Genomic DNA, 11,901 nt, shown 5'->3' on the forward strand with positions numbered 1-11,901 from the left:
CAATATTTTCACAAAAACAAAAAATATCATCCCAAGTTTACCACTAACATGAAGTACAATACGGCACAAAAAAAAAAAAAAAAAAGTCTCACAATTGCTTGGATCTACTGAAGCATTCCAGAGTTAATACCGCATAGAGTGACACTCTTCAGAAGTGAAACAATTGGCCTGGTAAGGAAGGTGAAAACAGGGTCGAGGGTAAAGGGGTTAGCCAAATGTAATCAGTAAGGCTATGTGCTCACGTTGCGCTCTGTTCCTGCAGAAATTTCTGCAGCGATTTGAACAGCACACGTGCGCTTCAAATCGCTGCAGAAACAGTCCGTAATGAAAAGCAGATTTCATGCGCTCTGGATGCAGCCCCTCCCATAGACAGAGCGGAATCTGCATCAAAAAAGCATGAACAAACTGACATTTTGCTTTTTAGAACGGAGCGCTTCGGCTGTTGCCGAAGCGCTGCGTTCTAATACGCCACATGCGCATGGATTAGGCACAATCTTTATAGATTATGCTGGGGACGCAGGACGCATGTAGTTACGTTGCGGTGCAGAACGCAGCGTAACTGCATGAAATTACGCTACGTGGGCACATAGCCTAATGATGAGCGAATCTGCTGAAATTTGATTCTGCTGATCTGTTCGAATTTAGCCAGGAAATTCTATTTGCATAAAATGTATTCTGTGACTCAAATGTGACTTATATGCTGAGATCTCAAGACATCAGAGTATAAAAAGTAAAAAGAAAAGAAAAAAAAAAAAAGTTATACTTGTCTAGCACCGGCCCTCATCTGTCCTGTCACATAGATCCTATCTGGTATAGTCTCCAGAAATCTTCCCCTACCTTGTCCGTAAATGTGGTAGGAGAAGACTCTTGAAGATTGAGCCAAAAGGCTGCATGGCTGGAAAGTTAAGGGCCAGGATGAGGTGAGTACATGTTTTAAGCTACATTATACTTTGGGGCCTGGATTCACCTGAAATCCTTCAAATTTGGGCAACCAAGTGAATTTGATTCATTTTGAACTGATTTGCATCTGTCAAGCAACCACTAATATCTTAAAAATATATTTTTTTCATGTGGAAGGTGTCCAGAGCCTTTAATAAGTTCTCAACTATCTACTGTTCAGGTAATTACTGCAATATTAGTGTGGCTCCCACCACGAGGACCCTGACAATCACTAGAGTTTTATACAACTAATCAAAACAGAGGGCAGAAGTATAAAAAAAAGGCAATGTGTGTAGCAACAAATTATTTTCAATCAATTGCTTTAGTTCTAGTAGTTAAACATTTAAGATAAATACTGAATGTGGCACGGTGGCTCAGTGGTTAGCACTGCAGTCTTGCAGCGCTGGGGTCCTGGATTCAAATCCCATCAAGGACAACATCTGCAAGGAGTTTGTATGTTCTCCCTGTGTTTGCATGAGATTCCTTTGGGTACTCCGGTTTCCTCCCACACTCCAAAGACATACTCATAGGGAACCTAGATTGTGAGCCCCAATGACATAATATAATATATAATCATAATATTAACAATGTTGTCATTGTATGTAAAGTGCTGTGGAATTAGCAGCGCTATATAAATGAATAAATATTATATTACTAATTTTTATTTTTTTACAGCACTTTATACACAACGATCAGAAAAAAATAACTATAAATCAAAAAACAAGATACAATGCTATGCTCAATTTTAGGGGAAAAAAAAAACATGCTACTGTACTCATCAAACAGATAATGGCAACAATTAATTCTTTTTCCTGGCACTGCCATCTTATCGAACAAGCTACAACATTGAAGGAAATCCACAGGGGCAGATGAAGCAAACACACAGCAATGACAGAAATATCCATGAATCTTAATTATAGTGAAGTAAACGGATAAGTCAAGAATACACCATGTTCTAAGCAAGTTGTACAGTCGGCTGATGACATGAGAATGCATAAGTAACCGCTATAGTTCATTACCTGCGGAGCTGTTCATCATGTTATATGGGGCCACTTGTGGATTCATCATGCTTGCATTGTTATTCATGGACTGACTGTATGAAGAATTTGTTCCCATAAGACCGCTCTGATTCATGCCAGGAAAGCCACTTTGCCTGTTTTAACATAAAAAGTATGAAAAAGAATGTTTACTAAGAATATATAAAAAAAAACAACAACAAAGTTTTTGGTAGATTCGTTTTTGCTACATAACCTACATTGTGTGTATCACCGATCCATGTAGCTAACAGCGTAACACTATCACTATTAGCAATGAACATTCTCGTCAATTACACAAAAATAGGATGCGGTAACTATGGCTATATCGGTATTTCCCACTAATAGTCAGTAAAATGCGTGGGAAAATGTGAACCTATTAAAAGTCAAAACACTGTCCCTGGAGTCAGATTGATAGAAGGTGTTAATCACTATTGCTATAAAAGGTTCAGCAGCTGTCACATAATGCTCAACAAATGGCGATACAACAAGAAATGTTTGGAGTACCTGTCAAAACAAGGCATCGAGAACGGTAAAATGTGTTTAGAAATTTATAGTGCGGCTAATTTACAATAGGAAAAATACGGCACCAATGAATTTCCCCTTTAATGAATTTCCCCTTTGTTTTAACAAATTATTTGTTTGAAGGTTTTGATGAGAAAAAAAATCTTCTTGGAAGCTTAGTTTCTTTTCCCCTCTTTTCATTTCAGTTCTCTTTCTCAGGTCTTAATGGTCTATAAGGACGACTGCTGGCAGATAATGGATAATGCTCATTTATGTAGGAACTTTTCTGGATGAGGTCGCTAAATAAATCTTAAATGCAACTTAATGACAGAATTGTTAGAATTTAGTAGAAAAAGACATGATTTATACCACAGTTTAGGAGTGAATACGAAATAATAGTATGGAGAAGCCTATCATGACCGTAATATCCAGAAGGCACATCTAAATTGTACAATGTTACTGACAGATCACTAGATTACCAGACCTGCAGAAACTTACGCCCTCGGGTGCATGCACATCGGACATTTCCACATTCTGCATCGCTAAGACTGAAATCCATGGTGAAGGTCCACAAATTAAATTCATGTGCCACGGATGTCAAATGCACACAGTGGTGATCACTTCACATTGCGGACTTTCCCAATAAGTTTGACACATTGCTTGTACTCCTATACGCAGAAGAATTCCCAGGCTGAAAATCCGCTGGGTACCCAAACCCTTTTGACTGTAGCCTTCACTCTCCTCCATAAAGAGGGCCACACTTATTTATGGGCTGTGAGTAGTATTGCCACTCATCCATGCTCTCTTGATTTGTAATAATGTCTGTACTTTCTATGCATGTATATAACACAAATGTTGTGCAAACAGTCCTCTACTGGCATTTTGCTTTCTCTGATGTTACATGTGCATTAAACCCAGTTGATTGAGGTTTTTACTACAATATCCAATGTAGAAGAACAATGGTTTACTGTCATAATGGTTTGGTAATTTTAGTGTCATTTCCTAAAGAGGTTATCCACTACTTTTACATTATCCTTCGGCTACGTCATCAAATCTCGGTGCCGGTGGCAGCAGCAGGCGGCCATAAATGCTCAGCTCCAGAGCTGCCGCGTCTTCTGATAGTGGCACGGACGGGTTTTGCACATGCACCTCTCATTCAAATCAATAGGAGGAGGATGTGCAGTACCCGGCTGCTATGAGAAGATGGAGCAGCTCCGGAACTGAGCATTTCCGGTTGCCTGCTGCCGCAGCTGTGTCCATCTGATCAGCGATTGTTCTCCCAGGGTCTAAGACCCCGCACTGACATTGATGATCTATCCTAAGGATAGGCCATCAATGTAAAAGTAGGGGATAAATTCTTTAAGCTTTACTTACACTGACAGATAATAGTGAATGAGCATACTTAAGAACGGTCACAGCGCAAATAGACTGCTGATCCCTCAAAGAAGCAAAATTTTAGTTCATCAGGTGAAATGATCTTTTGTACAGAGTAATAGATTATTGCCTTGGTGGTGTATCATTCTGTGTAAACTGGACTTGTGCTACCCAGAACTATGGCAGCCTGTGTGTACTGATTGATCTATTACAGATGGCTCAGTGCGAATCGTTTACTGCAGTCTGCCTCTGTAAACAGGCTATAAACGGCCACCAATCATTAAAGGGTGCTTTACACGCTGCGACATCGCTACCGATATTTCGTCGGGGTCACGTCGTTAGTGACGCACATCCGGCGCCGGTAGCGGCATCGCAGCGTGTGACACCAAGGAGCGACAATCAACGATCGCAAAATTGTTCAAAAACGGTGATCGTTGACACGTCGCTCCTTACCTTAATATCGTTGCTGCTGCAGGTACGATGTTGTTCGTTGTTCCTGCGGCACCACACATCGCTGTGTGTGACACTGCAGGAGCGACGAACATCTCCATACCTTCGTCCACCGGCAATGCGGAAGGAAGGAGGTGGGTGGGATGTTACGTCCCGCTCATCTCCGCCCCTCCGCTTCTATTGGCCGGCCGCTTAGTGACGCCACCGAACGCACCTCCCCCTTGAAGGAGAGATTGTTCGGCGGTCACAGCGACGTCGTTGACAAGGTATGTGCGTGTGACGCTGCCGTAGCGATAATGTTCGCTATGGCAGCAAGCACCAAATGTCACACGAACGACGGGGGCAGGTGCTATCGCGCTCAACATCGCTAGCTATTGCTAATGATGTCGCAGCGTGTAAAGAACACTTAAAGGTTTACCAATCAGCAGTTTAGTGCCATCCATATTATTGGACCCTTAATTTGTTCATATAGCTGTTAGTGTCTGATTTTTCTTATTTCTTCAACCAATTCTTTCACGCAGCTTCGCCTTTGTTGTTTTTTTTTTTTTCAGTTTAAAAGATGACTAATGCAGATAATCCTAATAGGGAATCATCCCTCTTCTTTACTGCATGTGAGGTGCAACTGCTTGATGTAGTTGAGAAGCGAAGGGCGTTCTTTGATATGGGAATGTCAGCCTGTGCACAATGTCAGCCCTCTGATGAGGCTTTTAACAAGGCATCAGGAGGAACTCAAATTGCAGAGCGGATTTCTTTTTAGCATGAGAGGGAAAAAAAACAAAACGTGATTTGGAAAAGGTTTCACTGCTTCATAAATACTTGTTTGTATTGTATGTGATTTACAAAGAAAAATGGTGACCTAAAATATTGCCCTAAGCTCATGAAAATCCCACCAAGCCTCTCAGGATTAGAAATAGGCAGGAAAAGAATAGAAATGTATAGTATTCTAATTATTTTATGTGTGGTTGAATGCCAAACCCTGAAAAGAAATAGGTTAGTGCCCATGGTGACTGTGTAGACATCCACGGTTCCACAATGGATCAGGAGATGGGCGATTCATGACCACTGTTTGGTAGTTCAGAAATGCATATGTAAGTTAGAGGTGGCCATCAACGCACTTGACCCCTATGGAGTTGTGAAATGCTAGCCTTTTTGCACAACACGCAGCCACATACATGAAGGCCTTCTCGACCCTTGGAGTTCCAAATAGGGAAGAAGTTACCTGCTATTCTTCCATTCTCCCAAGAAATGGTCTTGGAAGTGGAACGTTCATCTGACACATGTTGCGTATATTTTAGATATGCTGTAAAACGCTTCAGTAGGTAAAAGCCCTTCCATGTTTTAGGCAGTTCTTAAAAGTGGTTTATTATAACAACGCAACACCTTGACCAAAAAAGGTGCACTCCAACTATCAGCAAATAATATCTTATCCTACGGATAGGGGTTATCTTAATGGTTTTGGGAATAACTCTTTCAGAAGCTTTTTAGGCCTCGAAGGGAGCTTTATTAACATTGCATGGAGGTAAAAAGTAATATACCCAGGCCAAAGGAGAAAAAAAAAAACATTTGTCTAGTATCTAGAAACCTTCCTGGCAGCTTCCTCTTGCTTACCGTCTAGGACCTTTGCAGGTTGGCTAGCAGGACAGAAATGAGGGTGTTTGTAGTCTTGTCTGAATTCTGAGAAGTGTACATTTGCAATCTTTGTAGTAATAGAGATTGTATATTATTATATATATATATATATATATATATATATATATATATTTATACACATATATATATCTATACGTATATATATATATATATATATATATATATATATATATATATATATATATATATATATATATATATACACACACATACATATATATATACATACATACATATATGCATATATATACACATATATACACACATACACACACACACACACGTATACACATATATACAGTCATATGAAAAAGTTTGGGCACCCCTATTAATGTTAACCTTTTTTCTTTATAATTTGGGTTTTTGCAACAGCTATTTCAGTTTCATAAATCTAATAACTGATGGACTGAGTAATATTTCTGGATTGGAATGAGGTTTATTGTACTAACAGAAAATGTGCAATCCGCATTTAAACAAAATTTGACCGGTGCAAAAGTATGGGCACCTCAACAACAAAAAGTGACTTTAATATTTTGTAGATCCTCCTTTTGCAAAAATCACAGCCTCTAGTCGCTTCCTGTAGCTTTTAATGAGTTCCTGGATGAAGGTATATTTGACCATTCCGGTTTACAAAACAATTCCAGGTCAGTTAAATTTGATGGTCGCCAGCATGGACAGCCGCTTCACATCATCCCACAGATGTTCAATGATATTCAGGTCTGGGGACTGGGATGGCCATTCCAGAACATTGTAATTGTTCCTCTGCATGAATGCCTGGGTAGATTTGGAGTGGTGTTTTGCATCATTGTCTTGCTGAAATATCCACCCCCTGCGTAACTTCAACTTCGTCACTGATTCTTGCACATTATTGTCAAGAATCAGCTGATACTGAGTTGAATCCATGCAACCCTCAACTTTAACAAGATTCCCGGTGTTGGAATTGGCCACACAGCCCCAAAGCATGATGGAACCTCCACCAAATTTTACTGTGGGTAGCAAGTGCTTTTCTTGGAATGCCGTGTTTTTTTGCCTCCATGCATCATGCATAACGCCTTTTTGTATGACTAAACAACTTAATCTTTGTTTCATCAGTCCACACGACCTTCTTCCAAAATGTAACTGGCTTGTCCAAATGTGCTTTTGCGTACCTCAGGCGACTCTGTTTGTGGCGTGCTTGCAGAAACGGCTGCTTTCGCATCACTCTCCCATACAGCTTCTCCTTGTGCAACGTGTGCTGTATTGTTGACCGATGCACATTGACACCATCTCCAGCAAGATGAAGCTGCAGGTCTTTGGAGGTGGTCTGTGGATTGTCCTTGACTGTTCTCACCATTCTTCTTCTCAGCCTTTCTGATATTTTTCTTGGCCTGCCACTTCTGGGCTTAACAAGAGCTGTACCTGTGTTCTTCCATTTCCTTACTATGTTCCTCACAGTGGAAACTGACAGTTTAAATCTCTGAGACAACTTTTTGTGTCCTTCCCCTGAACAACTATGTTGAATAATCTTTGTTTTCAGATCATTTGAGAGTTGTCTTGAGGAGCCCATGATGCCACTCTTCATAGGAGATTCAAATAGGAGAACAACTTGCAAGTGGCCATCTTAAATACCTTTTCTCATGATTGGATGCACCTGCCTATGAAGTTCAAAGCTCAATGAGGTTACAAAGCCAATTTAGTGCTTTAGTAAGTCAGTAAAAAGTAGTTAGGAGTGTTCAAATCAAGAAATTGATAAGGGTGCCCATACTTTTGCACCGGTCAATTTTTGTTTAAATGCGGATTGCACATTTTCTGTTAGTACAATAAACCACATTTCACTCCAGAAATATTACTGATTCCATCAGTTATTAGATATATGAAACTGAAATAGCTGTTGCAAAAACCCAAAATGTTATAAAGAAAAAAGGTTAACATTAATAGGGGTGCCCAAACTTTTTCATATGACTGTATATATGTATATATGTATATATATATATATATACATACACATACATACATATATATATATACACACACACACACACACACACACACACACACACACACACACACACACACACACACACACACACACTAGCTGTGCTACCTGGCTTCGCCCGGGATAATCACGGCTGTTAACAAAATAGAGATGTATTAACAAAAATGTATTCTGCACACAAAGACCACAAAACAAATAGACAGAAATGTAATTATTAAATTGTTGCCTATATTAACCAATCAGAGCTCAGATTAATTAACTGTAGCAAAATAGAAGCTAAGCTGTGATTGGTTGCTATTGGCAGCCAGATAAATCTCCAGGCAACAGAAAGCCCTCCCCCTTGACAGTATATATTAGCTCACACATACACATAATAGACAGGTCATGTGACTGACAGCTGCCGTATTTCCTATGTGGTACATTTGTTGTTCTTGTAGTTTGGCTGCTTATTAATCAGATTTTTATTTTTGAAGGATAATACCAGACTTGTGTGTGTTTTAGGGCGATTATGTGGCGAGGTTGGTGTATGTGTGGTGAAATGTGTACTGAGGGTGGTATATGTGTTCAAGTACGTGGTAGTGTGTGGCGCATTGTGTGTGTGTGTTCATATCCCTGAGTGTGGTGAGTAACCCATGTCGGGGCCCCACCTTAGCAACTGTATGGTATATACTCTTTGGCGCCATCACTCCCTTGTTCACATCTGGCAGCTGTCAATTTGCCCCCAACACTTTTCGTTTCACTTTTTCCCCATTATGTAGATAGGTGCAAAATTGATTGGTAAATTGGAATGCGCGGGGTTAAAATTTCGCCTCACAACATAGCACCCGGCGCTGCCCGGGATAGTAACTGTCTCTCTGTTTCTCTCCAATTATCTGTCTGTCTCCCCCTTTGTATATATCTCTCTGTCTCTCTCTCTCGTTGTCTGTCTCTCTTTCCCTGTCTGTCTGACTCTCTCTATTTCCCTGTCTGTCTATCTCGGTCTCTTTCCCTGTCAGTCTGTCTCTTTGTCGGTCTGTCTCTTACCCTGTCTATGTCTGTTTCTTAGCCTGTCTGTGTCTGCCTCTTTCCCTGTCTGTGTCTGTCTGTTTCCCTGGCTGCATTGTGACACGCCAACATTGCATATAAGGGCGTGGCTGCGCATTCTTCTGAAGTTCTGGCTGCACTGTGGCTCCCAGCTCCATTCGCTTTAATGGAAGCAGGTTTTTTGGTGAATAGCTGTAAAGCGCGGGATTAAAATTTCCCCTCAAAACATAGCCTATGACGCTCCCGGGGTCCAGAAGTGTGAGTGTGCAAAATGTTGTGGCTGTAGCTGCGACTGTGCAGATGCCAATCCCGGACATACACACATTCAGCTTAATATAATATATTATATACATATATTATATACACATACATACACACAGTGTGTATACATACATACTATATATTATATACACATACATACACACTATAATATATATATATATATACATATATATATATATATATATATATATATACATATATATATATATATATATATATATACACACATACATACATACATATACACATACATATACATATACACACACACACACGCACTACAGTGCAAAAGTAAGTTAAGGGTCACTTAGATATTTCCTTATTTTTGAAAGAAAAACACTTTTTTTTCAATGTAGCTAACATTAAATTAAACAGATATACACTCTACATTGTTAATGTGGTAAATAACTATTCTAGCTGCAAACATCTGGCTTTTAGTGCAATATCTACATAGGTGTATAGAGGCCTATTTCCAACAACCACCACTCCAGTGTTCTAATGGTACATTGTGTTTGCTACCTGTGTTAGAAACCTAATGGATGTTTAGAAATCTCTTGAAAACCCTTGTGGTTATGTTAGCACAGCTGAAAACAGTTTTGCTGATTAGAGAAGCTATAAAACAGACCTTCCTTTGAGCTAGTTGACAATCTGGAGCATTACATTTGTTGGTTCCATTAAACTCTCAAAATGGACAGAAAAAGATAACTTTGATGTGAAACTCGACATTCTATTCTTGTTCTTCGAAATGAAGGATATTCCATGCAAGAAATTGGCAAAAAACTGAAGATTTCCTACAACGGTGTGTATTACTCCCTTCAGAGGAGAGCACAAAAAGGTTCTAACCAGAGACGAAAGAAAAGTGGGAGGCCCCGCTGCACAAATGAGTAACAAGACAAGTACATTAGAGTCTCTAGTTTGAGAAATCGACTCAACTTGCAGGTTCTATTAAATAGTACCCGCAAAACGCCTGTGTCAACATCTACAGTGAAGAGGCGACTCTGGGATGCTGGTCTTTAGGGCAGAGTGGCAAAGAAAAAGCCATATCTCAGACTGGCTAATAAAAGGGAAGACATTAATATAGGCAAAAGAACACAGACATTGGACAGAGGAAGATTGGAAAAAAAGTGTTATGCACAGACAAATCGAAGTTTGAGGTGATTGAATCACACAGAACAACATTTGTGAGATACAGAACTACTGAAAAGATGCTGGAAGAGTGCCTGACGCCATCTGTCAAGCATGGTGGAGGTAATGTGATGGTCTGGGGTTTCTTTGGTGCCGGTAAAGTGGGAGATTTGTACAAGGTAAAAGGGATTTTGAATAAGGAAAGCTATCACTCCATTTTGCAATGCCAAGCCATACCCTGTGGACAGCGCTTGATTGGAGCCAATTTCATCCTACAACAGTACAATGACCTAAAGCACACCTCCAAATTATGCATGAACTATTTTAGGGAAGAAGCAGGCAGCTGGTATTCTATCTGTAATGTAGTGGCCAGCCCAGTCACCAGATCTCAACCCTATTGAGCTGTTGTGGGAGCAGCTTGACCGTATGTGGTATGCAAAAAGTGCCCATCAAGAAAATCCAAATTGTGGGAGGGGCTTCTGAAAGCATGGGGTGAAATATCTCCAGATTACCTCAGCAAATTAACAGTTAGAATGCCAAAGGTCTGCAAAGCTGGAATTGTTGCATAGGAGCATTCTTTGACGAAAGCAAAGTTTGAAGGAGAAAATTATTACTTCAAGTAAAAATCATTATTTCTAACCTAGTCAATGTCTGGACTATATTTTCTATTCATTATGGAACTCATTTGATAAATAAAAGTATGATTTTTCATGGAAAAGACAAAATTGTCTGGGTGACCCCAAACTTTTGATAGGCAATGAGGATGCAGTCCAGCTCACATGTGACAGCTCTGTATGAATAATTACTCCCGGGTCTGGAGCCGTGCAATATTCAGGATACCTGGAGGAAAGCCTGCTTTACACGTTGCAATGTCGCATACGATATCGTATGTGATTTGCAACGCCCCCATCGTATGTGTGGCATGTTCAATTTGTTGAACGTGCCGCACACACGATTAAACCCCGTCACACGCACTTACCCTTCCATACGACCTCGATGTGGGCGGCGAACGTCCACTTCCTGGAGTGAAAGGGACGTTCGGCGTCACATCGACGTCATGTGGCAGCCGGCCAATAGAAGCGGAGGGGGGTGTCGCACACTGCGATGTGTGCTGCCTCAGGAACATTGAACAACCCGACGTGCAATTCATCAAGATTCAACGACGTGTATGCAATGAACGTTTTAACGTTTAATCGCAATCGCACATACCTGTCACACACTACAATGTACCTTACGATGCCGGATGTGCGTCACTTACTACGTGACCCCCGCCGACACATTGTAAGATATATTGTAGCGTGTAAAGCGGGCTTTAGTCTTGAACAATGTGGAAAAGGGATCCAGCAAATATAAAGAGGTCGGTTGGCATATAACTAGGGATTCATTGGTAGAAAAATTAAAAAATATAACAAAGCTGTGAAATATAAGTTGCAGTAAATAGTCCATAACGCAATATATCCTGCAACGTATTATTCACAGCTTTGTTATATTTTTTTTTTCTATCAATAAATCCGTAGCTTTATGCCAACCGGACCTCTTGATATT

General features: G+C 40.2%; 1 protein-coding gene across 8 annotated transcripts in view; it reads right to left on the minus strand.

The window, feature by feature from the left end:
- The window catches only part of ARID1B (AT-rich interaction domain 1B), a 572,492-nt gene that overhangs the window by 117,939 nt on the left and 442,652 nt on the right, over window positions 1–11,901 (minus strand). For all 8 annotated transcript variants that reach the window (XM_075339668.1, XM_075339666.1, XM_075339669.1 and 5 more), the window contains one exon: window positions 1,959–2,092. In XM_075339668.1, the coding sequence (XP_075195783.1) occupies window positions 1,959–2,092 (134 nt within the window). The remainder of the gene's footprint in view (window positions 1–1,958; window positions 2,093–11,901) is intronic.

The sequence above is a fragment of the Anomaloglossus baeobatrachus genome, chromosome 3, assembly GCF_048569485.1.
Source record: "Anomaloglossus baeobatrachus isolate aAnoBae1 chromosome 3, aAnoBae1.hap1, whole genome shotgun sequence".
Taxonomy (NCBI): domain Eukaryota; kingdom Metazoa; phylum Chordata; class Amphibia; order Anura; family Aromobatidae; genus Anomaloglossus; species Anomaloglossus baeobatrachus.